This window comes from Dipodascopsis tothii (assembly GCF_038497935.1).
Source record: "Dipodascopsis tothii strain CBS 759.85 unplaced genomic scaffold V1510scaffold_11, whole genome shotgun sequence".
In the NCBI taxonomy this organism is placed as follows: Eukaryota; Fungi; Ascomycota; class Lipomycetes; order Lipomycetales; family Lipomycetaceae; genus Neoaidaea; species Neoaidaea tothii.
In genome coordinates this window covers 373,212-399,061 of record NW_027117995.1, presented here as the reverse complement: position 1 = coordinate 399,061, position 25,850 = coordinate 373,212, and the positions used below count along the sequence as shown (strand labels likewise).

At 45.8% G+C, this 25,850-nt stretch overlaps 16 protein-coding genes across 16 annotated transcripts; 9 read left to right on the top strand and 7 right to left on the bottom strand.

The window, feature by feature from the left end:
• Nucleotides 1-43: 43 nt before the first annotated feature.
• Nucleotides 44-3,463, top strand: V1510DRAFT_363971 (P-loop containing nucleoside triphosphate hydrolase protein; the record flags this gene model as incomplete). Its single annotated transcript, XM_066931167.1, has 3 exons — nucleotides 44-1,358; nucleotides 1,393-1,623; nucleotides 1,662-3,463. The coding sequence occupies 3 exons, from the start codon at nucleotides 44-46 to the stop codon at nucleotides 3,461-3,463; spliced, it is 3,348 nt and encodes a 1,115-aa protein (XP_066789625.1).
• Nucleotides 3,464-4,056: 593 nt separating this feature from the next.
• Nucleotides 4,057-6,532, bottom strand: V1510DRAFT_415580 (uncharacterized protein). Its single transcript, XM_066933618.1, has one exon. It carries the CDS (start codon nucleotides 6,343-6,345, stop codon nucleotides 4,498-4,500), a length of 1,848 nt encoding a protein of 615 aa, XP_066789624.1. The 5' UTR covers nucleotides 6,346-6,532; the 3' UTR covers nucleotides 4,057-4,497.
• A 7-nt stretch (nucleotides 6,533-6,539) lies between these two features.
• Nucleotides 6,540-7,598, top strand: V1510DRAFT_393253 (uncharacterized protein). The gene has a single exon (XM_066931813.1). The coding sequence runs from the start codon at nucleotides 6,616-6,618 to the stop codon at nucleotides 7,486-7,488; it is 873 nt and encodes a 290-aa protein (XP_066789623.1). The 5' UTR covers nucleotides 6,540-6,615; the 3' UTR covers nucleotides 7,489-7,598.
• On the bottom strand, nucleotides 7,582-8,884 carry V1510DRAFT_364022 (acyl-CoA N-acyltransferase; the record flags this gene model as incomplete). Its single annotated transcript, XM_066931169.1, has 2 exons — nucleotides 7,582-7,779; nucleotides 7,814-8,884. Coding segments are annotated over 2 exons (1,269 nt in total), but the record flags the coding sequence as incomplete, so codon positions are not given.
• A 523-nt stretch (nucleotides 8,885-9,407) lies between these two features.
• V1510DRAFT_363939 (Alpha/Beta hydrolase protein) lies at nucleotides 9,408-10,722 on the top strand (the record flags this gene model as incomplete). Its single annotated transcript, XM_066931164.1, has 4 exons — nucleotides 9,408-9,505; nucleotides 9,540-9,613; nucleotides 9,655-9,861; nucleotides 9,893-10,722. The coding sequence occupies 4 exons, from the start codon at nucleotides 9,408-9,410 to the stop codon at nucleotides 10,720-10,722; spliced, it is 1,209 nt and encodes a 402-aa protein (XP_066789621.1).
• On the bottom strand, nucleotides 10,679-11,124 carry V1510DRAFT_415573 (uncharacterized protein). Its single transcript, XM_066933617.1, has one exon. The coding sequence runs from the start codon at nucleotides 11,073-11,075 to the stop codon at nucleotides 10,836-10,838; it is 240 nt and encodes a 79-aa protein (XP_066789620.1). The 5' UTR covers nucleotides 11,076-11,124; the 3' UTR covers nucleotides 10,679-10,835.
• A 59-nt stretch (nucleotides 11,125-11,183) lies between these two features.
• On the top strand, nucleotides 11,184-12,134 carry V1510DRAFT_364014 (RmlC-like cupin domain-containing protein; the record flags this gene model as incomplete). The annotated part of the gene is made up of 2 exons (XM_066931168.1): nucleotides 11,184-11,368; nucleotides 11,414-12,134. The coding sequence occupies 2 exons, from the start codon at nucleotides 11,184-11,186 to the stop codon at nucleotides 12,132-12,134; spliced, it is 906 nt and encodes a 301-aa protein (XP_066789619.1).
• A 227-nt stretch (nucleotides 12,135-12,361) lies between these two features.
• On the top strand, nucleotides 12,362-12,829 carry V1510DRAFT_354211 (hypoxia induced protein conserved region-domain-containing protein; the record flags this gene model as incomplete). Its single annotated transcript, XM_066930884.1, has 4 exons — nucleotides 12,362-12,402; nucleotides 12,442-12,512; nucleotides 12,548-12,753; nucleotides 12,791-12,829. Coding segments are annotated over 4 exons (357 nt in total), but the record flags the coding sequence as incomplete, so codon positions are not given.
• Nucleotides 12,830-13,005: 176 nt separating this feature from the next.
• On the bottom strand, nucleotides 13,006-15,076 carry V1510DRAFT_363748 (uncharacterized protein; the record flags this gene model as incomplete). The annotated part of the gene is made up of 11 exons (XM_066931155.1): nucleotides 13,006-13,344; nucleotides 13,381-13,791; nucleotides 13,832-13,927; nucleotides 13,963-14,075; nucleotides 14,121-14,223; nucleotides 14,260-14,300; nucleotides 14,334-14,464; nucleotides 14,508-14,628; nucleotides 14,664-14,808; nucleotides 14,845-14,888; nucleotides 14,926-15,076. The coding sequence occupies 11 exons, from the start codon at nucleotides 15,074-15,076 to the stop codon at nucleotides 13,006-13,008; spliced, it is 1,695 nt and encodes a 564-aa protein (XP_066789617.1).
• Nucleotides 15,077-15,223: 147 nt separating this feature from the next.
• On the top strand, nucleotides 15,224-17,388 carry V1510DRAFT_415563 (uncharacterized protein). Its single transcript, XM_066933616.1, has 6 exons — nucleotides 15,224-15,411; nucleotides 15,447-15,600; nucleotides 15,639-15,722; nucleotides 15,769-15,993; nucleotides 16,031-16,328; nucleotides 16,364-17,388. Exons 1-6 carry the CDS (start codon nucleotides 15,407-15,409, stop codon nucleotides 17,080-17,082), a joined length of 1,485 nt encoding a protein of 494 aa, XP_066789616.1. The 5' UTR covers nucleotides 15,224-15,406; the 3' UTR covers nucleotides 17,083-17,388.
• Nucleotides 17,389-17,535: 147 nt separating this feature from the next.
• Nucleotides 17,536-18,115, bottom strand: V1510DRAFT_352325 (Phox homologous domain-containing protein; the record flags this gene model as incomplete). The annotated part of the gene is made up of 4 exons (XM_066930871.1): nucleotides 17,536-17,672; nucleotides 17,707-17,801; nucleotides 17,842-17,867; nucleotides 17,906-18,115. Coding segments are annotated over 4 exons (468 nt in total), but the record flags the coding sequence as incomplete, so codon positions are not given.
• Nucleotides 18,116-19,601: 1,486 nt separating this feature from the next.
• V1510DRAFT_406862 (uncharacterized protein) lies at nucleotides 19,602-20,423 on the top strand (the record flags this gene model as incomplete). The annotated part of the gene is made up of 1 exon (XM_066932396.1): nucleotides 19,602-20,423. One exon carries the CDS (start codon nucleotides 19,602-19,604, stop codon nucleotides 20,421-20,423), a length of 822 nt encoding a protein of 273 aa, XP_066789614.1.
• Nucleotides 20,424-20,526: 103 nt separating this feature from the next.
• Nucleotides 20,527-21,510, top strand: V1510DRAFT_111414 (HAD-like domain-containing protein). The gene has a single exon (XM_066930237.1). It carries the CDS (start codon nucleotides 20,718-20,720, stop codon nucleotides 21,429-21,431), a length of 714 nt encoding a protein of 237 aa, XP_066789613.1. The 5' UTR covers nucleotides 20,527-20,717; the 3' UTR covers nucleotides 21,432-21,510.
• On the bottom strand, nucleotides 21,065-22,154 carry V1510DRAFT_415556 (magnesium transporter). The gene is made up of 3 exons (XM_066933615.1): nucleotides 21,748-22,154; nucleotides 21,593-21,714; nucleotides 21,065-21,558 (listed from the first exon to the last, which is right to left on the bottom strand). Exons 1-3 carry the CDS (start codon nucleotides 21,874-21,876, stop codon nucleotides 21,489-21,491), a joined length of 321 nt encoding a protein of 106 aa, XP_066789612.1. The 5' UTR covers nucleotides 21,877-22,154; the 3' UTR covers nucleotides 21,065-21,488.
• On the top strand, nucleotides 22,073-24,631 carry V1510DRAFT_415554 (NUC169 domain-containing protein). The gene has a single exon (XM_066933614.1). The coding sequence runs from the start codon at nucleotides 22,134-22,136 to the stop codon at nucleotides 24,489-24,491; it is 2,358 nt and encodes a 785-aa protein (XP_066789611.1). The 5' UTR covers nucleotides 22,073-22,133; the 3' UTR covers nucleotides 24,492-24,631.
• Nucleotides 24,632-25,848, bottom strand: V1510DRAFT_415552 (uncharacterized protein). Its single transcript, XM_066933613.1, has 2 exons — nucleotides 24,768-25,848; nucleotides 24,632-24,730 (listed from the first exon to the last, which is right to left on the bottom strand). The coding sequence occupies exon 1, from the start codon at nucleotides 25,635-25,637 to the stop codon at nucleotides 25,113-25,115; it is 525 nt and encodes a 174-aa protein (XP_066789610.1). The 5' UTR covers nucleotides 25,638-25,848; the 3' UTR covers nucleotides 24,632-24,730; nucleotides 24,768-25,112.
• Between the last annotated feature and the right edge of the window lie 2 nt (nucleotides 25,849-25,850).

The window sequence follows — 25,850 nt, the reverse complement described above, 5'->3', positions numbered from 1 at the left end:
ATGATTTAAAACTTCCAAATTCTCTTCATGTCATCACCTCACGATGGACGACAACCCAAAGATCAAAAAGATCAAGTTTGACAGTAGTAATGGAGCTCACAGACTACTTCCAGACTCAGAAGCAGGCGAAGAACTATCACTGAGTAGGAAGAGACACGCACCCACGCTACCGCAACTAGCAGATCCTGAGGTCAATTCCTGTGCAGAGACAGGTCTCAAAGAGGCACAATTTAAAAAGCCAAGCCTACCAGCTTCTGTGAGTACCAGCAGACAGAAGCGACTTGAAACGCCGTCTCATGGACCCGGTTTATCTGAGGCCGCTCGGAAGCGGCTTGCAGAAGTAAGGTCTCGACGCCAAATCACAGGTACTCTGGATACGATCTCGAACTTGCGCGCATCAAAGCCTCCCAAGGACAATACCTCGAAATCGAGAGAGTCAACGGAATCACACGATAAACAACCGAGTCGGGAAGGCAATTACAAGAGAGGTTCCATTTTACGGCAAACACGTCAAGATGCTACTCCTAGAGTAAATAGCTCTAGCAGTCGCTCGCGAACGCCATATATAAGGCCAGACACTTCTAGTTCATCAGGTACCCTGCAGACAGACGTGGACTACGACGAGGACAGTATTACTGCTTGGGAAAGAGACTGGTATGCGTCAGATGAACACGGCAATGTACCAGGAGACGAAGCTCATAATCCTTTCGGGGCGGCAACGACTTCCGCGGATGACGAGCAAAGATTGCAAGCAAAGGTCAACAAACGGGCATCTATGCACGCTAAGCTACGACAACAAGAATCAGAGATGTGGGAAAGCAATCGATTGCTCACGTCGGGTGTTGCTACAAGAAGCGAGCTCAGTATGGATTTCTGGGGAGACGATGACAGCGAAGAGAGTAGGATTCATCTTATAGTGCATGATCTTACTCCACCATTTCTCGACGGCCGAAACGTTTTCACAAAACAAAGAGAACCAGTTTCTGCAGTGCGAGATCCTCAAAGTGACCTAGCTATATACAGTAAGAAAGGAAGCGCTCTTGTAAGGGAACGACGAATGCAAAGAGAGCGTCAGCGACAAGCCAAGGATGCAACAAATATCGCTGGTACAGCCTTGGGCAATGTACTCGGACTCAAACACGACGAAGAAGAGGATTCTGCAAAAGACAGTATACCGTCTACACGGCGAGGCAGTGTTGGTGATAATTCACAAAATGGAAGCAAGTTTGCCGAGCATTTGAAAACAAATGAAGGCGCCTCAAAGTTCAGTATGGAAAAAACGATACAAGAGCAGCGACAGTCTTTACCAGCGTTCGCTGTTCGTCAAGAGTTACTGCGCGTTATAAGGGATAACCAAGGTATGGCGTGTTTCAGTATTTAACTGACCAAAAGTGATCATCGTGATCGGTGAAACCGGATCCGGGAAAACTACGCAACTAACACAGTTCTTGTTCGAAGATGGATATGGCAAACTCGGTCTGATTGGATGTACTCAACCACGACGCGTAGCCGCCATGTCTGTTGCTAAGCGCGTGAGCGAAGAGATGGGGGTGAGACTTGGTGACCTTGTCGGATACTCCATCAGATTTGAGGACTGTACTTCGCCGCAAACCCGTATAAAATGTACGTATAAGCTCTGGGCGGAGGCGCTAACATCGCAGATATGACAGATGGGGTTTTACTTCGCGAATCTCTCCAGGAACAAGATCTTGATAAATATTCGTGCATCATAATGGATGAGGCCCATGAAAGAGCACTGAATACTGACGTTTTAATGGGGCTTTTTAAAAAGATCTTGGCAAGGAGAAGGGACTTAAAACTAATTGTCACTTCAGCTACCATGAATGCCGAGAGGTTCTCAAACTTTTATGGAGGCGCTCCGCAGTTCACTATACCTGGTCGAACATTCCCGGTGGATGTAATGTTTTCCAAGTCTCCCTGCGAGGACTATGTCGAGGCTGCTGTTAAGCAAGTACTAAGCATACATCTACAACAAGGTCCAGGAGATATTTTGGTTTTCATGACAGGCCAAGAAGACATAGAGACTACGTGTGAGGTCCTAGCACAGCGCATGGCTCAGCTAGATGATCCTCCTAAATTAGAAATCCTACCGATTTATTCTCAAATGCCGGCGGATCTTCAGGCAAAAATATTTGACAAAGCTGCGGCTGGAACTAGAAAAGTTATCGTTGCTACGAACATTGCGGAGACGTCATTGACAGTGGACGGCATCATGTACGTTGTCGATAGTGGGTTTTCCAAACTCAAGGTCTACAATCCTCGCATGGGCATGGATACTTTACAAGTCACTCCCGTCTCTCAGGCAAATGCTACGCAACGTTCGGGACGCGCCGGAAGGACTGGTGCAGGAACCGCTTATCGATTATATACTGAAAGTGCTTTTCGAAATGACATGTATATTCAGACCATCCCAGAAATTCAACGAACAAATCTGTCGAACACCGTGCTGTTGTTGAAATCACTGGGAGTCAAGGATCTGATGGAGTTTGATTTTATGGATCCACCTCCAGCGGACACCATGACATCAAGTTTATACGACCTTTGGGCATTAGGAGCATTGGACAACATGGGAGAGCTGACAGAGCTTGGATCCCGAATGGCCTCTTTCCCTATGGAACCTTCTTTATCGAAGCTCATCCTTATGTCCGAGGAGTATGGATGCACAGAGGAAATGTTGACCATAGTGTCTATGCTTTCAGTACCGAATGTCTTCTATAGACCCAAGGAAAGACAGGAAGAGTCAGATGCAGCAAGGGAGAAATTTTTCGTTCCTGAGTCTGATCATTTGACTCTTCTACACGTGTATACCCAATGGAAAACGAACGGATATTCCGATAACTGGTGCTCTCGTCACTTCTTGCACCCCAAAACTTTACGAAGAGCCCGCGAAGTTCGCCAACAACTATTGGATATTATGCAATTCCAGAAGATGAAGATCGTCAGTTGCGGATTAGATTTCGATGTCATCAGGAAATGTGTTTGCTCTGGCTATTTCTCCCAGGCGGCAAAGAGGAAGGGGCTTGGAGAATACATTAACTTGAGAACCAGTGTGACAGTACAATTGCACCCAACTTCTGCTCTCTACGGACTCGGATATTTACCTGATTACGTGGTGTATCATGAGCTGGTACTTACTTCTAAAGAGTACATGTCAACTGTGACGGCAGTAGACGCCCATTGGCTTGCTGACCTTGGATCTGTGTTCTACAGTGTAACGGAAAAAGGCTTCTCTTCCAAGAGCAGACGAGCTACCGAGAAAGAATTTTCGAAGAGGATGGAACTTGAAGCACAATTTGACGAAGACAGAAGAACAGCGGAAGCTGCTCGGAACGAAGATAAGCGTGCGTTAGCATTGGAATCTCGTGGATTGTCTGGTGTAGGCTTGGGTCCTAGGCCACAGACAGGTAGGCGATCCAAAACACCAAGATTTAGGGGTATCTAAGCTGTAAATTCCTGTCGAATGTATTTACAATACAAATACGGGACTGCTTGCGCTATGTAGGCGGCTCACTTCTCATATTTTAGCAGTTATAACTAATTAGATGTCACGTACTTTGATCGAATCTATGACATTTTTTTTCTGGGTGGAAACAAAAAAATCGGATCGAGTCAAAAGTGCTGTTGGGTATGCGTATGAAATTTAGTAGGATATATCGAGCAGACCTCCGTGGCTAGCAGGTATCATCATGACATATTAGTGCGATTATGCTTTCTTAGATCTTCTATGGAGAAGCTTCCTTTCAACGAGACCATGAGCCAGAATTGAGCATAAAAATATTGCAAGCGGGGCCGAGAAACAACGCCATGGCAGTGAGCTCTACTGAACTAAAGAAATATAAACCACTGGGATTATGTTGCCGAGATTTGGTAGCTAGACAGCATAACAGACACAACACACTATATGGAATTCCAAGATGAGTTTCTTGGTAAAATACAGGCTGTGAAATGACGAACAGAAATTGTCGTTCCAGAGTCGAAAACTTAGCCTGCCACCGGCTTTACGGCCCTGCTGGCTACATGCCGTCTCATTTGTAGAAGGCTGAGAAAAATGATTAAGTGTGCAATAAGCAAAAAGATAGGAGACGTAAATAGCAAATAATTACACAATAAACGCTGTACACAATAGAGGCCTATCTAGTAATTATTGAAACTGTACTGACTTACTACCAAATTTCCCTGTGAGTCGCGCACAACGACTCCATCAATTCTACCGACAACCTGAAAATTTTGAGGATCATGGACCCGGTCAACAGAACTGTTCGCATTGGTTATGAAGTCACTGGGTAATGGAATATAACCGTGACTTGCTTGGCTGATGTCTGTATCATTATCTCCCATTGTCGTGTTTTTGGCTGTTGCATGATGATGGGTTGGCACTCCATCTATTGATCTGGCAACAGCATGTGACTGAATAGATTTATCATTTGGTGAATGACTTTGATAACCGCGGCTTTGCAAATAACCTATCATTTAGCTTTAGAACGGTGGAATATTACCTTGGTTCGAGTTGCTAGGACCCCGTCTTTGTGGGCCGTTTGCTGGTGCTCGTCGTAGCCCTCCTATAGGAGTATGTGCTCCACTCACTCCTGCAGCACCGTTCCCACGATTCATTCCAGTTGCCGAACTGTTGTAACCTCCTTGTGAACCATAAGATGTATCCATAGAGCCGCGATAAGACATCCCTCTTCGTGGCCCCTGGTTTAGACCGGCTGGCGAATTCATAGGAACTGTTCCAGCCGCTGGCGCACCGTAATTACTATGGTGACCATATCCGTAGGAGGAGCCATGCCGCATAATATTGTTGGAGTCCGCGCCAGAGCCTCGTCTCATGTACGGGTGCATGCGACTGGGTTGCTTCGGTTGACGAGGGTTGTAAGGACTTCTGTTGACCATATTGCTGACTTTGTGATAGGGCGCTCGACGAGCATTTTCTTGATGTCCGAGACTCGGGGTTCCGTTGAGAGCACGGTTGCGCAAATAGTTGTCTCGCTGCTTATACCATGTTTCGCAAGCAAATATCACGAGCTCAGGGACTTCAGAAACTTTTTCGGAAGCGCGATTCTTGGATTCATGGTGCTTATAGTAAATTTCGTCTATAGCATCGCCAAGTGATTTAAGGACTGCATGAAAGTCGGATAGTCGGTTTCTGATATGATCGCTCTCAGGTGATACATCGACTAGATAATCCTGTTGTTCTTGTGGAAGCGTATCAAAGAGCTTAAGCTTCGCTCTTTGGAGAACGCCCGTGTCGTTGCAATACAAAGCCAAGCTCTCTTTGACCGTAGCGCGGTTGCGGTCCGTTATAAGACGATGAATCTCTTCCCTGGTCTTTGTAGCAACCACCTTGTGAATATATTCGATAGCCGCCTCTTGAATTAACAAGTGCATTGCATGCACGACACGATGCGGCTTCTTAGGATTCCTCCAAAGCTCTGCATCGATCGGTGTAGTCTTTGCACTCGATTGACTGTAACGTGAGTCCGCATCTTGCTCAAATCTCATATCTGGCTTGTCGCCCTTATCATCTGACCGGTCGTATCGTCTGTCGCTTGGTCGTTCTTGCTGCCGATCCATAAGTCTATCATGACGGTCGTATTGCCGTTCATATGACCTATCATGGGGCCTATCATGTAGGTATGGCCTGTCATGTGATCTTTCATGCTGCCTTTCATGTTGCCTATCATTTGGGCGATCGTGTGGTCTATCGTACAGTCGATCATGTTGCCGTTCACGCTGCCGATCATATTGCCTGTCATGGAGCTTGTCAAAAGGTCGGTTATACTGCCGGTCGTTTTGCTTTTCACGTGGTCTGGACGGAGCGAGCTGTTGACTATCGCTTCCTGCATTTCTCTCAAAATGAGTTTGAGCAGATACTCGGTTGTCGGCAGCCACGTCAACCGGGCTTGGCGGCTGTGTAAAGCTGCTATCAGGATATACAGTCGCCTCATAGACTGAATTGGACGGGTCTGTTCCGTCGTGTGAGCCAGTTTCATAGTAGTAGTCTGCAGAATCATGATCAACACTATAAGTGTCTGCGTCGTAGTAGGCCTGGCTCGGTCGCCCTTGTCGATCGCGATTTGTGTAATCTGGCATTTCATCTTCATGTTTCGAGCGCTTTGTATCGTGCCATTCCTCGTTCAAGGCGTACTGCTCAGTTTCAGAGTCTGGTTTCGACTGAACAGAGTCCATAGACACAGATGGCTGATTCATATTATCTTCCATACCTACTCTGTAAAAGTTGCTTTGGTCGACACTACTATCCCTTTGACCAGTTTGCATCTGCGAGGAGGCATCTGTGTCCAATGACTCATGCATAGCATCCATTCCTGGACCTTTGATCAGACAGCTGTGTTGCTTTTGCTATTTTGTGTAGTATGATCGATGACGATTTGGTGACCGTTTCAACATGCACATCACTCATTTTTCCGCAAGTAGGCATGGGGTAGTGAAGCCTTAACATTTCACCTTTATGCAAAGCTATATTCCACCTACGACCACAATAAAATTTTTACCACTATACTTGATCTTCGTTTGACAGCATATCTAGTCGATCAGTTTGAGTAATTGACGGAATACGTTAATTGGTGCTGCATCATGGGGAAACGGGCAGCTTTACATGGATTCAAGTCTGGTATACTACCGACCGTGCGAAGTAGCATAAAAAACCCGCCAATCGCTAAGAAGGTTTCTCGGACGGGGATTCTACGGGAAGGCTACGCTCCTGATGTACCGCACCCGCATGGGTCTCATCGCGAACCATTGGTAAAGTCGTACATCTCAGCAAAAGATAAGCTGGCACAATGCGCGCGCCAGCCTAGTAATGCAACCGAGGGCCGGAATGCGGAAGAAAAGTGGAAAATTAAGATGGCGGAGCTACGACGGAATTACCTAACGGAAGCGCTTTTGGAAGAGGAACGAGTATATTTTGGCAAAAAGGAAAGGAGGGAAAGACGACAGATACAGAACGCCGCCATACGTGAAGAATTGTTCTCCCACAAGCCAGCCTTGCCATATACCATACCTACCGTCGAGTCAATCGTGGAAGATCACGTTATAACTGCCCGCAATTCTAAAGAAAGCGAATTGCGCGAGCTGAAGAAGCTCAGAGATAGAGCGTTACGTGATCTTCTCAATGCTGAAGAGAGAGCCAAAACTGTTGTGGGTCTATATCAGCGTTCTTCCAACTACATTACGGACATCAATGCCTTAGAGAGCAGAATCAATGACGTGTTTGCTGATGGAAATATCAATCAGTCATTCAAGAGAACCAACATGGCGATGCTTCTTCGGGAAAAGGAGGCAGGAAGCTTGTCTCCTTTGTTCGGGGAACTTTCCTTCGGTGATGACTTGGTGTCGGGATCTTCGAAGGAGGACATTGAGATTGTTGATAGATTGTTGGGGACTGTTGCAGGCGGTCGGCCAGGCCTTGAAGAGATTGACGAGATCCTGGAAGCTCACAGTAACTGATTTCGAATTCACTATATATTGTATATAACAACAGTCAAATATAACTTGGCTATAATATCTAACATTCCTCAGCAGAGAACCCTTAGTAGAGGTTTAGAGCATTACAACTGCAACACCACTACGATTGATACCATCTAGCTTGCCATTCTCTAGATAGCCGCCATTTATGGGAAACGCTTTGTAGTTGAAGAGGTAGTAGTTCAAAAATCCATCACCCGCTCCAAACTTCAAATCTTCGAGGAATAGAGAATTGTCAAGAAGGGTGAGCGCGTTAAAAACGTCAAAATTGGCCTAACTGTCAGTTTGGCGACCTGCACTTAAATACCTGTTTAGCCAGAATCAAAGCATCATTGAACAAGACTTGGAGACGGCTTTGAAGATTCAGAACTCCTGCTTTGTCGTCCCGTGGAAGCTCCAGTGAGGTGGTGGAAGCGTAGTAAAAAGAATAAGCTATATTGATACTGTTGTGGGAAGAGTTGCCAAGGACAGTTGAAGGGAGTTTATAGAACGAGACGAAATCGGTAAGTGTGTTGTCCGGAGAGTCGACGACGTAAGAGTACACAACCCGTTTTTCATCTGCAATCTCTTCGTCATGAATCATCCAATGTCTGATTTCGTCCTGGCTAAAAACCTGAGATAGCTCGAATTTCCTCAGGTACTTGGTAAGTAGCTCATGGACAGCCGGTACGTCTGCAGCCACCATTCGTCTTAAACCCGCGGTCGAAGTTTCGGAAGGCAGAGCATATTTGGCAACCATTTTGGCACGCGTCATACCGTAAGGTAGAGGACTAAATCCAACGTCATTGAGTTTAGGCCAATTAATAGATCGGTGATAATACCGGCAGGTCGAAACTGGCTTCGGGAGCACGACACCCGCTGTGTACAATGCCTGCCAAATATTTTGTTTGTTAATACGCCGCGTCACCTCCTTAATCATGACTGGCGCAAGCCGCTTAGATCTCAGTTTTTTATGGATGCACAGAAAATTAATCTCCGCTGAGTCTATGACTTTACCACGCACATCTAGTGTCACAGGAATTCCTGAAATAAAAGCAACCAGCTTTTTTGTCCCCGCAACCCGTACTCCAACATGCCAATCTTTTCTCCATCCTGGAGCTTTGAGCGCCCAATCCAGAAACTCTGGCGAGTAACTGAAGCGTAGAGTTGAATCAGTGTCTTCAACATAGTTCCCATACAACAGTTCATACACTTCCATAATGATACTCTTATCTTCAAGGTCCAGAGTGTCCCATTCGAATTCTTTCAGAAGGGCGTAAGGCTCGGCGGGAATATCATCTGGCGTTTTTGAGCTGTCGATAGGTCCCTCGGACTCTACTTGCTCACTAAATCGAGCAACGGGCTGAGTCTTCCAAAATCGATAGTCCTCGTCTTTCTTTTGCTGAGGCTGTTATGTTAACATACATCGATATAGTTTGTGCGTACCTTTGCGTCCTGCAATGCCAATTGCTTCAATAGATCCTTGATGCTTTTAGAAGCGGAGCCACTGTCACTAGTCACTTGCATATCCGTTACAGGGTCGTCAGACAAAACCTGCTGGTCTGCAGACTCGGTAGTGCTGGATTTTTTCTTCTTACTTCTCTTTTTCTTCTTCTTCAGGGATGTAGCGTCCACCTCAGCATCAACATCATCTTGCGTTTGATTCGAATTTGTTGTCTCTTCGGTGGGCGCTGCGAGAATATTCTTCTCAGCGGTCGATTTGTTCTCTGCCATCTTGGATGATGATTTTACGTATAAGTAAAAATTGAACGCGATGCTCGTTGGGATTGAACAATTCTACAGATTTCTCTCATGGTAGCAACATTTTTCGAAGCTTATACAAACCTACCCCTGAAATTATGAGGTCACATTCTGACCTGCTATCTTCACTTACGTCCTGTTTGTCACATTATCCATCCAATATGAGCCTGTTGAAATATGCCAATGTTGCCCTATTTACAGCGGTAGCTAGCTACTGTTCGTTAATCGGCCTGATGTCACTTGAGACTGTACAACGACAGTATTGGTTGTGAGGGGACGCAACTAACCTGCAGTCTGATTTTTCTCCATAAGATAAAGCCGGAGTCAAAAGAGGCCCTGTATCAACCTGAAAGTGTGGGGTTTGCCCGTACGTTCTGGTTTAAACTTAGAGCTGGCTGAAATTATTAGAAAATCAGGTAGCTCCGTTCTGGATCGAGATGAGCGACGGAGCTCGTCTTCTAGCATGGCATATTCTACCAATTGGCGTCTACTGCAAGAACAAGTACACCCTCCGCACAATTACAAGGACAGATGAAACCATTGAAAGTGGTGCGATAGCAAATTACCATACTCAGTTGCTGAAAAATGACACAGACGCAAAAGTCATCATATACTGTAAGTCAGGGTATGTACATCTTTAATCAAGTTCATGGCAACTCTGGAGGAATATCATCAGCGCATCGACCCGACGTTTACCGTTCGCTTCTATCCACATCTCCAGAGCACACACATCTATTCATCGTTGATTACAGAGGCTTCGGCATTTCCACAGGCAGTCCGACCGAGACATCCCTTATCGAAGATGCAGTTGCTTCTATCAAAATCATTATGGAGACACGAAGCTTAGCACCTGAGAATATCGCGTTGGTTGGACAATCACTAGGCACTGGTGTAGTAATTGGCGCTTCAGAGCTATTTTCTAGGGAAGGTATCGAATTTAGAGCAGTGGTGCCTATTGCCGGCTTCGCCTCAGTGGAAGAGCTCCTCGAGACTTATAGAATTCTTGGTATATTTCCGGTATTATCTCCGTTCAAAAGGAGCAGAATGTTTCAGAACAGATTGAAGACCTTCTTAAAGTATCCGTTTCACTCTGACGACCGGATGACGAAGCTGATACAGCAAACAACGAGATCGAACATTTTGATCATTCACTCGTTTGCAGATGAGCTTATACCTTTTGAGCATTCCAACAAACTTATGAGCGCTGCCCTGCGTGGCGCATACCTACAAGCGGATAGTAACACAGATCACTTGTCGAAATTTCTCGCTATGGAGAAAAAAGAGCGCCAAGATGTGTTCGATATTTTGGAAATCGGTCAGCAACATGCGAGACAGTACACGTTTTTCCAGGCCATTCCACTAACTCATCAAAAGCGAAAGATTAGCCATCTCGCCTTGGCTTGGGGCGGTCACAACTTCGTGCCTAAGAGCGTGGATTGCGTACTGGCTCTGCGAGACCTCCTGTACAGCGGATAGTGTGCATGACTACAATTACCTTACTAGTTACATAATTATTACATATCTCTTTTCCAGAACAATAACTCACGTTGAAGTGTGAAATCTAGCAAGTAAACCTTACCAACGGTTAATTAGGAGAATGAGTAAGCACTTATAAAGCATAAGCCGGACAAAGCTGTGACATATAATGCATATATATTGTGGTTTTTAGAGAGCTCATCGGTGGCATCCAAGTTTAGAGTTAGACCCCGACAATGACAAAGGATGAATAATTTCAGCATGTGGTTCGTCAACTCTAGATTCGCTAAATATAAAAGTGCAGACACAATCCCATATCCCGAGCATCCTTCAAAAATTGCAACAGGTAGCATATGAGATATTTTATATATCTTATATTTCCATTTGTTGCAGCGTATTTGTTTCTGCTTTATAGGAACGTGATAGCCGATCAGTTTCATACACACACTTACCAATCCGCAATGACTCCGACAGCACGGCTAGCCCCGAGATCAATTTTCAAGCACTTCATTGCAATTGAGCAAGCCGAAGGCCAGGGCGCCAGGGTTAGACGCTCGATTGGGACGCCGAAGCTTCGCAACTTTTCACCATTTTTGATGCTCGATCACTTTTCAGTTGGTGGTAAAGCCGGATTTCCCGATCACCCGTAAGTAGAGAGCGCATATTGATAACTTCAGAGCTAACGAACTAGACACCGTGGCCAGGAGACCATTACTTACATGTTGCATGGAGAGGTGGACCATGAGGATTTTACTGGAAGCGCAGGCACTATCAAGGAGGGTGACTTGCAGTTCATGACAGCTGGTCGAGGCATCATGCACGCTGAGATGCCCCGGCCTCAGAAAGATGGCTCCCCGGTTGTCGGTCTGCAACTCTGGGTCGATCTTCCCGAGAAGCTCAAAGATTGCGAACCGCGTTACCGCGATCTCAGAAAGGATGAGATCCCGACTGCCAAGCCATCAGAAAAGGTCGAGGTCAAGGTTATTTCTGGAGAGTCATACGGAGTTGAGAGCGTCAAAGACCTAGCGTACACGCCAGTGTGGTTTTTGGATTTCAAAGTGAAACCGGGTGGATATGTGAGCCAAGATCTACCTATTGGATGGAATGCTTTTGCTTATGTTCTGAAGGGAGAGCTATTCTTCGGCACAACCAAGATCCCGCAATACTCGAATGTCGTGTTCGACGTGGAAGGAGATGGAATTGAATTCTCTGTATCTGAGGAAGCAACAGAAGAGGTTCAGGTAGTCGTTATTGCCGGGCAGAGACTTGACCAGAAAGTTGTGCAATATGGTCCGTTCGTTGCAACTTCAGAGCAGAAGATTTACGAGGCTATACTTGATTTCCAAGGTCATACCAACGGCTTTGAACGTGGTCTTCAGTGGGAGAGCAAAATCGCAAAGATGATCAAATGAAGAATCAGCACTGGCCGGTAAAGGGGAACCTACGTAACATTTTGGTTTTTAGTTAGATTTAAATCAGGGTTGTGTATATTAACGATAATCCATAAAAATCCCGAGTTATCCCAAGAGAGCTGAGAGATCTCACGTGATGTAGATATAGAGACGTAACTTCACAACTAGGTGCTGTAAACCAGAACAAATTTTTTGAATTTGATCTTTCCTCTGGTGTTCATGACGCGATGCCTGTTCCCTCCAGTTTTGACATATATGAACAAGAGCAGTATGTATACATGCTCTCAGGGTTTAAGCTGACCTTTAGAGCTGTCAGAGAGCTGCAAGGCTTTGATAGAATATGGTACCAATGCAAAGCTCAGCCGCTGGTTCCGATAGGTACGCTTTGGTTAATCAGATTGCTAAGTACGCAGGTTGTTTATTGACTACAGGTGCTCTGGTGGCATCTGCAAGAGCAATTAGAAGCGGGCAGAGCGCGAAGGCAAACCGTATGTTCACAGCCAGAGTAGTCTTTCAAGGTCTTACTATCGCTGCTCTGGTCGCTGGATCAGTTGTGATCAATAACGGGCCTCAAGAATCAGAAGCTGAGAGGGAAGCACGAAAATCCGAGATGCGGAAGGTGCGTAGCTCACAAGTGCACAGGCTAACGGAAATAGAAGCTATGGCTTGAAGAATTGGAGATGGAGAACGTGAGACAACAAGCACGCAACAGATTAGGAAATGTGAAGATTGATGTCAAGCAGGCAGGAGAAGAAGAGAGAGCCATCAGATCTGGCGAAAGAAACCAGTGACTCAAATTGGGTCCTTACAACTGTCTGTGGCTCGACAGATGGTCCGCAACCCTTTGGAATCAATAAATATTTACATTATGTTAACTCGGCAAGTGATATGTCTCTTTGACTGCCTCACGAATTGCAAGCCGAGATAAACACCAGTCGACGTGTCTGTTTACAAGCGTATCGTCACTTTTCAATTTTGCATTACACACTGGACACTCAACTAGGTCAGACTGAAAGCTCTCGTTTGTGCTCAGCGGCAACTTGTTTGGGAGGTTGCAATCACTGACAGGGTCTGGCATGACTTCTTGGTTCTTTACTACTACTGTAGATGTGGAACACAGATTGTCTGTGTCAGCTTCGTGATTGCCTTTCGTTTCGACGTCGATTTCGCCTTGAGACTGCTGCGGCCTTGCTGGTAGCAAAAAGGACGACTAATTTGTCAGTTAAAGCAATAGACGTTGATTTACCAAGGGTCCATCTGCTCGCTTGATCTCGACAAGATCGTGTAGCCTCAGACCTATCAAGCGAGCAGTAATTGGTAGTTCTTGTGACAACAAGTGAATACCGTGTTTGTAGAGGTCCATGGATTTATACAACGGGCGGCTTAGACTCATACCTCTGGTCAGCAACTGAAAATCGTCTCTTTTGATTTTTAATGTGAGCTTTTTGCCAGACAAATTTAATTTTAAACAATCCTGAGACAGTTCTTCACAGACTTTCTGTAATTTGTGTTTTAAACTAGCAAGCTCGTTGGTACCGCGAAATGTGGTCTCAGAGCTTATGGATTTTCTAGTATGCTCCTCCGAAGGCTTGACCGAGGTTGAGCCTAAGCCCAAATATACGCTCAATAGAAAATCGTTGGTAGAAGGACTGAACACCTGCTGTTAGAAAAAATCTGCTGCATCAGAATCATAATACCAAACCCAGAATGCCGATATGCTGATAGATATCGCCACACTTCTCGATCCCTAGCGACCGCAACTCACGTTCGAGAACGTAGCCAACGCCATTGATCTATATTTGTTAAACCAGGCCGCCCCTCAGAATACCTTTCGGACTGGTAGATGTGCTATGAAGTCCATAACCATTTCCCTGTCGTTCCTGACGACATATTGGCCATTGGGCTTATTGACATTTGATGCAATTTTTGCGACTCGAGAATCTGCGTTGTTAGCCGGAAGTAGCACTAACCCGAGGATGAACATACTTGGTGCAATACCTGCGCTCACCGTCACTCCGGTCGCTTCATGCACGCGCCGCCGAATTTCTTCTACAATATCCACCGGCGTTCTCTGATCTCTTTTGCAGTGCTAAAGTTAGTCGGGTTCCCCAAAATTGATACCTACCGAAGTAATGTTGAGATAAGCCTCGTCCAACGTGGTCCCATCTGAGAGTCAGCCTTTCCTTAGTTTATAATTACAAAATCGTGGATCGTACTGGTGAAACACCTCTCTCATAGTCTCTGATATTTTAGTGTATTTCTTGTAGTCTGGGGGTATGACAATCAAGTTTGGGCATAATTTCCTTGCGACGAACTCTGCCATCGCTGACCTTGTGTTGTCAGCAAGCCTTCACTTACTAAGGCTAGGCATACCGTACACCGTACTTGCGAGCGACATAGTTACAGGTCGATATTACCCCTCCACCGACAGCAAAAGGCTTGTCTTTAAGTTCAGGATGTTCCAGCAGCTCGACGCTGGCATAAAATGCGTCGCCTGTTTGTTCAGTATAAATCGCAGACGTAGCTTACAGTCAATATGAACTATAAACTGAGATAAATCGCGGTCTTTCTCTAATTTGGCAATCCGTCTTTCGGCGCCATGTTTCGAAATCGCTATGTCGGACTGTTTAAGTCCATTGACTTTCGTTATCAGAGCAGATATCTTTGCACTGAGCTGTATGTCAGCGATTTCAAAATCTAAACTACAAACCTCTGAGTCTTTTCGTTTCTGGTACTCAAAGTACTTAGTTCCTTCTATGATGTTAAACGCGGCCTATCAGTGACGAGGTACCTGAGGCTTCAAAGATGATTCTGCTGACAGCATCTTGATCGACGCCCTCGAGACCTGACTTTTGTAAAGAGGGACCGAGTAGCCTTCTATATATAGTCTTTTCAGGCTCTGTGGAGCCACCCTCTGTATCAATGTCTGCTGATGGCTCCATTACGTCGTTGGATTTAAAGCTCTACCGACAGAAAGCAGCGTCGCTGACTTTAATCCATTCACCCAACCCTGCTGGGAGCAAAAGATGTGGCATCTGTAAAGTGTAACAGATCTAAGCAGGGTAACTTTTAGCCTCAATGCCCTCAACACAGAGGAACACCGCACTGATTCTATATTGATCATAACACGAGGGTGACCAAGACAACTCATACTTCCTGAGACTAAGCTCCGACCCCTTAGAAGAAAGGCTAGCACCCATCTGCCTGTGCGGATATGGCAGCCGCTGAGAATGAAATGATCTCTCAGCTCCGAGCTGAACTCAAGCACAAGAATGAGGTACGATTTTTTACGTGACGGTTTAATACTAGAAGAAAATTAAGTAGGACATTTGCTGATACTTCACAGCTCTTGGAACGATATGACAAAGAGTTCAAAGCGTTGAGACGTGTTCACACATGCGACATATGCCAAGAGCTCATGTGCGAAGCCTGTGTTATAGCATGTGGCCACACTTTTTGTTATTCAGTAAGGGTTTTTTGCGTCTCCATATTTCTGATCGAAAGTGCTTGCTAGAGTGGTTTATGAAGAGCAAGACATGTCCCAGCTGCAGATTGAATGTCACCTCTCGACCATACATATCCTTTAAAGTATGCTGGCCTCTTTATGAATAGGGTGATAGCGCTGACAGACAAGACTAAGGAAACCGTGGAACTACTCATAGATAATTTGGGCCTTTATGACGAGTCTGAAGATGTGGAATCTATTCGCAAACAGCAAAGAGATCAGGCAGGAATAGTCAGCAGAGATAAGCAGTTGACAGGCCACCTATTCCCTGGGATGTTTCAGAAAAGAACCAATCAGCCTTTCTTTGAAGACGTCGAGGATGGCGTTCGAAGGTGTCCGGACTGTCACTGGGAAGTAAGAGCAATTGGACGAATCTGCCTAACATGCGCAGCTGGAAGGTCGTCACTGCAGCAATTGCGATCTCACGATTGAACTGGACTCGGACGAGCAGGAAGAATCTCAAAACAGTGCAGAGCTTTCAGCATTCAGCGGAGAAGACAATGACTCAGAAGACGAAGATTTACGCGACATATTATTTCAGACAGGACGGGGTGATTCCCACATAATGCTCCAGGGTCGCGACGGAGGCCAGTCTTTCATAACGTCAGTGAACGGGAGAAGATTACGACGGCCAATGAGCGGAATTGGTGAATCGGATGATGAATACGAAGACGACAGTGACGAAGAAGGTGCGTGGTCATTGGAATATATCTGATGGTTACAGTCCGAAGGATTAGGATTGGAGAATCGTCAAACCTCATGCGTCGGCAAAGGCTAGCAGGAGTTACGGCGCATCTTGGTCTTGCAAGAATCAGGCATACCAGTGTTCTAGATATGGCTGAAGCGGACGACGATGACGAAGATATGAGTCGAGACACAGACAACGGCATTTACTATGACGACGAGTATGAGAGCAGCTTCATAGACGACGGACCGGGAGCCATTGGTAGCGACAACTCTAGTCAAGAGGCGGAATATACCTTCAACGATGAAAGCTACGCAGACTACGAAGACGAGGAACACATTGTGGCCGAGTCATTTCGTCCCCGCGTGAGGGAGCGGATTTACGATACAGATGAAAGCGGGTCCACCAGCGATACAAACGATGTGACTGATGAGGGCGATAGCGAGGATAATGGTCTCATAGGGACCCGAATTCGTGCCCCAAGGCTAACCACGAGGCAACGGAGAGGTGTAGTATCAGATTCAAGCGATACTCAAACATCGGAGAGTGATTCCATGATTCCCCGACCGACTATACCGAATGGGAACTCGCCTTTATCGGACATACCCAGAGTCGAGATCAGTGACGATGACGAAGAGCCTGAATCAAATCAGTCCATCCAGCGCACAACCAGAATAAAACGTAGGAGGTTGATTGAGATAAGCGACAGTCAAGGGGAATCGGAAGATGCGAGCTCGAGCAGTAATAGTAGCTCATAGTATATTTGACGATAGGCACTTTTCAACCGCTCTCATGTATTGTCAGTTTTCTCATATGCATCCCATATTAGAATTGCATGTTGTTGTAACATAGATACAAGAAGATGACTGTTCATAAATGCTGGGAAGGTCTTTAGACCAGCTCGGAGTGTAACGACTGGTCATGGCTTCAAATACCTTATCACACACAAGCGCCGACAAATCAAGTTAATTTGGAGGAAATGTTGCCATAAGTTCTGCCTGACCGGACAACATTCTCGGTCTTTAAGACAGTGCTTTTGCACGTAGCTCATACATACACTACGGGTAAATGATATCTAGTAGATGTCAATTGACTTCAGATTGATACACCAAGACGCCGAGATTTGTGCTGTGCTTGACCAACAGTGCGAATGAACATCTGTTCTATATAATAAGGATAAGGGTAACTTTTGTATCAGGAGCAGCGCAGATCTATAGAACGCCTGTCGGGTACCGCAAAAAGTCCTTGACTAGATGACAGCTGGCAAATACTGGATTCAAAACAACGCAAGCCAAAAAGTACTCGAGACCGCGCCGTCGTTGCTCAAGGAAAGCGGGTCGAAATTTAGCTGTCTATTAGTGATTGGCAAATTGCGTACATACATATCAAACTCTTGGGTGGTAGAGACGGGATAGCTGCCCGAAGATGAGGAAACTTTGTTACCAGCTGCCGTTGCAGAGCAAAAAATTCAGAATATCTTCCGTTAGAACCAAGCTGTAATGTTATCTCTGACTCACCTTTTTCGTACTTTGAGTGTTTGGCCCTGTTAATGTTAGAATGTCAATTTGAGCTCTGACTTACAGCTGCAGTGTCGACAATACACATCCAAGTCACATAAGCCCCTGCTTTTCCTGTTCCAGAAACAATAACATAGTCCCCGACCCATGCGCTGGCGGCCCACATCGTCGCACCTTCCCCAGAATTATTCATGGAGTGATCGACCAGGGTAATAGGTATAGGATCGACCTGTGTCAAGTCATGCGGATCACCTGGGGATCCATAAATCGTGGGCGACCGAGATTGGCAGTGCGTTTGCACAGTTTCACCGTATTGCTCGTCTGCCTCCAATTCTGTAGACGAAGTGCTGGAAGTAATAGAGCTAGTTTTAAACAGAGGATACTTGTTCATCAAATTCTCCAGTAAAGGACTGTTCGGAGAAACGGCCTTGAATTGAAAAAGGTCTTTCATTCTCTGGTTAAGGCCATCCACACTGTTGAAAGAGGCCTCGACTAGTACAGCATTTTTTGGTAGCAGCTCTTCCATTTCGCTCTGGACAGAGTCTTCTTACTTTCTGGAATTATTGTACGTCGCAAGCTGCAAAGAGTACCAGTATTACAACTGCCCCGGCCGTTGTACTTAACCACGCTTCAGAGCCAAATTTCTGTAAGAGTATTCCATGGGAAATCAAAATTATCGCACAGAGAAGCGCAGATATACTGATTTTCAATGTAGTCGCACGACTTCAACCGAGAAGAGCTATCTACTCTTACAACGTTTGCTGTATATGCAGTGGTAAGTGTCAACCGAGTTTATTTCCCTATCAGTCATCTCTATTTCTTATCAATATCAATATAGTTGAAACTACAAGTGCAACGCGATGTTACGTTTACACCATAAATAGTGTGCTTCATATAAGGACGACAACGCCCAGCGTTGTGCGGGCTCAAAGAAAGAATCCAGCTGACGGCCCCTTACCGACACCACCGTAACGATTTTGCGAAGTTCGACCGTATCTTAAACAACCGGGCGATCAAAGTACTCGTTTTACTATGGGGGAGCCAATATCCCAGACGGGGAAAAGCATAACGCTACCTATATGCTATAGCCCAGACCCTTCGAGAAATGTACAATAGATATCAGCTACAGGGTTGGACGTACGTGGATCTGACCAAACGTGCGGGGTCTGCTGTATGTGCGATGGCAACGTGACTTGCAACCAAACTCACGTGATCAGAACGTCACATGATCAGGGACCGGACTGGGTCGGATATTACGTCACTACAGCATAAACGCTAGTTCAAATCCGCGCCAGAAGCATCAAGTAAGTGTCGGGAAAGGCGGCAGTGATCTGTGGACTTACGTGTGAATCTCATTAGGCCGGAGAAAATCCCAATTTTGATCTAGCCTGTCAACACGTCGGCTGAGTAGATCATGAGTTCATCCTTGTCATGTTTAGTTAGCTGCAAGTCAATCAGCGATGGCGGCCATTGAAAGCGCTTCCGTATTGTATACAGCTGATGCAAGCATGACATTATGACACACCTCGATTACCCGAAGCCACTTCGCCGAGACTACCACAAGAGTATAAAAGACATGTCGAAGAAAAGCTATAATCAAAGTCAAACAATCTTCTTCCCCGCAAATCAACTGTATTTTATAAACAGACTGATATTTCCCACCTCTCCTTGCCTTTTGTTGCTGAAGGATCTGCGTCACATTTTAATCAGCCATTGTGTGTGGTTTAACGACAAACTACAATACAAATAAAGCGTGAAAAATGGGTTTCAAAAATTGTGAAACAATAGTTGCGACTTCGAAGAGCTCGAATAGACCCGATCTACGCATTGACCCATACTTGGCTCGCACCCAAGATGATCGCTTCAAATATTTCAATTCAACGACTACCGCCAGGATGGGGCGCCCCATTACTCTAGCCGAGTATCGCAGTATGGTGCGGGCCAACTCAAATTCTTCCATAAGATCTAGTTCGCCCGACTCGACAGGATCTTTAACTTCTGATGATTCGGGATCGCTAAGCTCACCTTCTTCTCCAGAACACCCGTCTACCTCAGACACTCAAAAGTCGCGCTTGACAAAGAAGACGCAATCAAGATCTATTGATCTTATCGATGCTCTGGATGGACCGACGATGATGCTCGGATCACCATATCATCATGAGGGCCCGTTCGATGCTACTCTTGCTCACAGGAATACGTCCTCGAAGACGTCGCCGATAGCAGCGGTGAAACGATCTAACGCTCAGGCACTACAAGCAACACCGCCTGGTAATATCGTTGACGCTCTTTCGCGAAAGGTACCTTTGGATGGATTTGCTTCAATACCTCCAGGATATTGCGTCCCAGGAGTGTTTGATGGACTACAGTATGAAGAGGAAGATGAGCTACGCAGGTTGGACCCTCGCAATGTCATGCCTACTCAGAATTGGCCAGGCTCTGAATTCAGTAATATTGCCGGGAAACGTCAACAGCACGAGAGTGAATCTCAAATAGAACTATCAGAGATGAGAAAACGTAGCTCTGTCCGCCGGCGTATCCGTCGATTGTCAAACATTGTTGGTGGCCGGCCCGTTGAAGTTTGAAGTGTGTATGGTGGGGGGATGTGGCGTTTCGATGATCATTTTGTCACTTTGTAAGGCCAATATATTTTCGCTGGCGGAATAAATCAATAGTCTTCATTTTGGCTTGCTTATTTATTAGTCTTCAAATTGGCTTGCTTATATCAGCAAACGTAGAAAACTACCCGACAGTCCGTGATCCCTTCCACCGAACGATCAGAGACTCCGAGATGTTCCGGTAACTATTTAAACGTCCCGCTTTACCTGCGATATGTAGGTAAATAGTTCTCGGTTGTAAAGAGTTGCAGGCACAATACAATGTCTAATCCAGCGACTGTAAAGGCTCTACTGTTTGATACGTTTGGGACAGTAGTAGACTGGAGAAATTCAACGATAAAGCAGCTCGAGAATGAGATAACCCCTCACCCGGTTGACTGGCCACAGTTCGTCGCCGACTGGCGAAATGAATATTATGCTTACACACGCGAGACGTCTCAGTCACTCTCGAAAGATGAGTTTGTGACTATTGATGTCGGCCATAGACGAATGCTCGACAAAGTCGTGACTAAGTACAAACTCGACGAGGTTTGGGATGCAGCGAAGCGCGACAAGATTGCGTTTGTCTGGCACTTCTTGTCAGGATGGGGGGACGAAGGAGCACTACATGATCTGAAAAAGCACTTCATTATTGGAACTCTCTCCAACGGAAATGTCAGGCTACTTGTGGATATGGCAAAATATGCCAGTTTGCCATGGGACGTCATTTTTGGAGCCGACGTCTTTCGAGCTTATAAGCCGTCCGCCGAAGTATACCTTGGCGCTGCAAATCTTCTGGGTTTACAGCCGAACGAAATAGTTATGGTCGCTGCGCATAGTTACGATCTCGTAGCCGCGTCCAGCTATGGTATGCAAACAGCATACATAGTCCGACCAAACGAAGATCCCAACTATGTGTTAAATCCTGGGGACTGGGATTACTGCTGTAGCGATTTCTATGAGCTTTTTGATGCAATGAGCAAAAAAGCGATCTGATAGAGTAAAAAATTGGATACGATAGACAAGTACCTTTTCGATGAGAGTCTTTAAATTTTATTTATGCTGAGAGCGAAGAGCAGATATATCGATAAATCCAGGACGTGTTTCCAAGAATGCGAAGGGACTGACGATCAGCATGAATTATAATTGGTACCTACTTTTTGTCGTCAAGTTCACATTCCTTCGTGTATCGTGAAAAAGAGATTTCCTTGAGACTGCCAACTCCAAAGACCAGGCCGATAGATACCAATGCGGTCCCGACGAGTGTTTCTATGACGATCTTTATATCAGCGATGGTATCTCCGTTACTCACATCGGCAGGGACAACTCCTCCAGCGACTGTCATTTGTTTGAGATAGTGGGAAAATTCATACATCGAGTAGCCCCCGTGAAGAACGGCAAGAAAACCAAGGAAAGTGATAGCTTTGGAAACGTAGTCCATCGTAGCTACAACTCTTTAGTTGATGGCTGTTGACATATATCCGCGAAATCTTAAGGAGTATAGAGCCTGGTTGACTCCTGATTGTGAGTGGCCTCAATACGTGAGGCTACATCTGGATATCCTTGTAGTTATATGGCATAATTACAAAATATAATCAGGGATTATGCGTCCCATGTTTTTATTCCCAATTTTTTTTTTTAATAATTCTGCTAAAAATTTTCACTGTTGATCTTTAAATAAAGGAACGGGAGCGTAAAATGGTGAAACGCAAAACGAAAGAGAGGTCGCCGGAAGAAGAAGAGGAAGAGTTCAATGGTCTGCTGGATTCTACTTTAAGTGCTGGAGAAGAGAGCGAATATGAAACCGAAGATGAGGACCCGATTTCTAAGATGCCGGACGAAGAGATTGATCTCTCTCCAGAACAGCCGACGGAAGTAGCTTCTGCGGTTGCTAATGGTGGCGCTCAGAAAGAAGAGTCCGGGCGGGACTATGAGGATTCACTCGAGAAGTCTGAAAGTTCAGAAGAATCCGAAATCGATGTTGGTGAAGAGGACGAAGACGAGGAAGATGATGTTGAAGATCTTTTTAGCGACGATGAGTCTTTGACATCGTATAGTAGCATGAAGTCAAGTGGTACTACAGTGGGAGCAGATGGCAAAATCAGAGCTCTCTATCCAGAGATCGACCCTCATTACTCCTCGGACGATTCCGATTTTGAAGCTACCAACACGATCGGCGATATACCGCTGTCTGCTTATGACGAGTACCCACACATCGGTTACGATATCAATGGAAAGCGCATAATGAGACCAGCCACTACTTCGGCCCTTGACTCGCTACTTGATACCATTGAGGTTCCTGAAGGATGGACCGGACTTCTAGACAAGGAGACAGGTTCCGATCTGAAGCTCACAAAGGGCGAACTTGAGCTCATCAAGAAAATTCAGCTGGGTGAAAACGCGGGCGATGTTAACCCATACGAAGACACTATTGAATGGTTTACTTCGAAAACCGAGACGATGCCATTGTCTGCCGCGCCTGAACCGAAGCGCCGATTCGTTCCGTCAAAGCATGAAGCCAAGCGCGTGATGAAAATAGTCCGAGCCATACGTGAGGGCCGAATTGTTCCGAATAAGCCGAAGGTGAAACCCGAAGACGAAGAGCCGGAGTATTATGACCTCTGGGCAGACAACCTTGACGAGCAAACTCCGCATGTCATGCATATTCCCGCCCCCAAGATGGCCAAACCAACGCATGACGAAAGCTACAATCCACCCGCAGAGTATTTGCCGACCGAAGAAGAGAAGGAAAAATTTGCAAAGACTGATCCCATGGATCGGCCCAAAAACTACCTTGCAAAAAAATTCAGCTCTTTGCGGACAGTGCCTGGCTACGATGGTTTTATCCGTGAGAGATTTGAGCGGTGTCTAGATCTTTACCTTGCACCCCGTGTGAAGAAGAATAAGCTTAACATCGACCCGGAGTCACTTTTGCCAAAACTCCCTTCTCCCAAGGATTTACGCCCTTTCCCTGTGAAATGCTCCACCGTTTTCAAAGGTCATGAAGGCAGAGTTCGCTCAGTTTCTGTTGACCCTAGTGGAAATTGGCTGGCAACAGGCGGTGACGACGGTACGGTTCGCCTTTGGGAACCTCTCACCGGCCGGGAAATATGGAGTATTAAGCTTTCTTCTGAGGAACCTGTCCAAGCAGTCCAATGGGGCCCTGTCAAAGATACTGGTGTGCTAGCAGTGGCCGTCGCCGAGAGGGCATACATGCTGGTGCCGCCCGATGTGTTCGATGATACGATTGAAGCTGCTGGTCGGGAGCTCCTTGCAGCCGGATGGGGATATGCCGCAGACAACACCCAAAAACCTTCGGACGACGAGCCAGTGAACAAGGAGCCGCCAGCAAAATGGATGCGTCCTGACAAAACTATCGATAAGCTGGGAGTCGAGCTTGTGCTCGAATGTCGGAAGACGATCAAACAGATTTCTTGGCACCGACGAGGCGACTATTTCACGACAGTCTCGCCTGAGGGTCAAAACATGGCCGTGCTTGTTCATCAGCTCTCAAAGCATAATTCGCAGTCGCCTTTTCGGAAGTCTAAAGGACTCATACAGCGAGCTCAATTCCATCCATTTAAGCCCATGCTTTATGTGGCGACGCAACGTTATATCCGGATCTACGATCTATCCACTCAAACGCTTTTTAAGACACTGCAACCTGGCGTCCGCTGGCTTTCATCGTTTGATATTCATCCACAGGGAGATAACGTGATCACTGGATCCTACGACAAACGTCTTACCTGGCACGATTTAGACCTCTCTGCTAAGCCTTATCGTACCCTGCGGTATCACGCCAAGGCTCTACGTGATGTTCGATTTCATAATCGCCTGCCATTATTCTGTTCTGCTTCTGATGATGGCACCGTGAACGTTTTCCACGGGACTGTTTATGACGATATGATGATGAATCCACTGTTAGTACCCTTGAAGGTTCTGAAGGGGCATTCGGTCGTACAGTCTCTTGGCGTTCTGTCGATATGCTGGCATCCAAGAGAAGCGTGGCTTTTTAGTGCTGGTGCAGATGGCACCGCGCGTTTATGGACAACTTAATTTAATGTAATATATTTGCATCTGTTTACAAAAGTTATTGTTTTTGAACTAAACGTTTGATATCATAGAAGAACGTCACAAACCAATGTCAAAGTATATTGATTTGACTGTATCAGCGACAGTCTCGTCTAGTCGGAACATATCTGGAGAGCCGCTTCTTAGCAGGATGTCCAGAATTTTGGTGTTCACCAATGTGAACGTACTACCGGGTCGTTCGACGCGGTCATCAGGCCAATCAGGTATATTGGCCTTCGTAGACTCTTCTAAAAAAGGTAGTCGTCGAATAATTGCAGCAGCCGTGTGAGCAGAGAAGCGGCCACAAGAAGCAACGTATCTCTCGAACTGTGGGTCTGAGGGTGTCCGTGGTTCGAAAGCAACCTTGAGATGCATTCTTGCTAGGTCTCGCACGTCGACAAAGTAGGGAACATTGCGAGGTGACCTGACTATTCCCTTATAGGTTCCATCGATAATCGACGATATCCAAACTATTGATTCGTTGAGGCCATTTGACGAATCATGTATAACCGGTCCGAGAATAAGCGGCGGACAGAGAATAGCAAGAGTAAAATTAGCAGGGTTTCCAGATGCAGCTTCATTATTTAGGAATGAAGTAGCAGCATGCTATGCAAGAACTTTCGATGCGCAATATATGGCCAATTTACTAGCACCGGGTTCCATGGCTTCTTCATAAGTTGCTTGGTTGTACGTGCGTTCATCGTATATGTCAGCTGCTGCTGAAGGTGGCGCGCCCTTTGCAAAGTTCATAATAGCAGCCATCGAGGACGTTATTACGAATTTCTCCAAACTATTATTGGCATGATATTTTGCCGATTTGATGATTGAAAGAGTGCCCTTGATTGCAGGATCTAGAATTTCTGAAGCTTGGTCAAATCTGTAATGGAAGGGAGAGGCGATGTGAAATGTGTACTTTATGCCTCGAACAGCTTCGTCGAATGCTCCTTCTGCTGTGATTTCCTCAACTATAATGCCTTTCAGCCTCGGCGTCTTGTATTTATAGAGGATCCAGTCGATCTGAGACTGTGTATGCGTCGAGAACACAACTTCCAGACTTGTTGTTGTTAAAAGGCTCTTCAAGACATGCGAGCCAACAAATCCAGTCGCTCCTGTGAGTAATACTGAAGGCATACCTTAAAATTACGGATTATAGAAGATACTATTCATTAAATACGTCTATATTTCATTGGTTAATGTTTAGCAGACTTTGAAGTGTCGTTTCTACGACAAGGTTTAATATTACCGAAACCTTGTTGGCCATCTCATCGCCGACTACGGCCGATGAGCCCCAGCTAGTCCAAGCTGTTAAATTTTCAATTATCTCTTGACAGTTGGCCACGCCAT

Coding starts and splice junctions, on each gene's coding strand:
- V1510DRAFT_415580 (XM_066933618.1), bottom strand. CDS start 6,345: ATGGATGCTATGCATGAGTCATTGGACACAGATGCCTCCTCGCAGATG.
- V1510DRAFT_393253 (XM_066931813.1), top strand. CDS start 6,616: ATGGGGAAACGGGCAGCTTTACATGGATTCAAGTCTGGTATACTACCG.
- V1510DRAFT_415573 (XM_066933617.1), bottom strand. CDS start 11,075: ATGCTACCTGTTGCAATTTTTGAAGGATGCTCGGGATATGGGATTGTG.
- V1510DRAFT_415563 (XM_066933616.1), top strand. Junction 15,994..16,030: donor GTCCGGACTGTCACTGGGAA/GTAAGAGCAATT, acceptor TAACATGCGCAG/CTGGAAGGTCGTCACTGCAG. Junction 16,329..16,363: donor AGACGACAGTGACGAAGAAG/GTGCGTGGTCAT, acceptor TGATGGTTACAG/TCCGAAGGATTAGGATTGGA.
- V1510DRAFT_111414 (XM_066930237.1), top strand. CDS start 20,718: ATGTCTAATCCAGCGACTGTAAAGGCTCTACTGTTTGATACGTTTGGG.
- V1510DRAFT_415556 (XM_066933615.1), bottom strand. CDS start 21,876: ATGGACTACGTTTCCAAAGCTATCACTTTCCTTGGTTTTCTTGCCGTT. Junction 21,715..21,747: donor GAGGAGTTGTCCCTGCCGAT/GTGAGTAACGGA, acceptor GCTGATATAAAG/ATCGTCATAGAAACACTCGT. Junction 21,559..21,592: donor TGTGAACTTGACGACAAAAA/GTAGGTACCAAT, acceptor GCTGATCGTCAG/TCCCTTCGCATTCTTGGAAA.
- V1510DRAFT_415554 (XM_066933614.1), top strand. CDS start 22,134: ATGGTGAAACGCAAAACGAAAGAGAGGTCGCCGGAAGAAGAAGAGGAA.
- V1510DRAFT_415552 (XM_066933613.1), bottom strand. CDS start 25,637: ATGCCTTCAGTATTACTCACAGGAGCGACTGGATTTGTTGGCTCGCAT.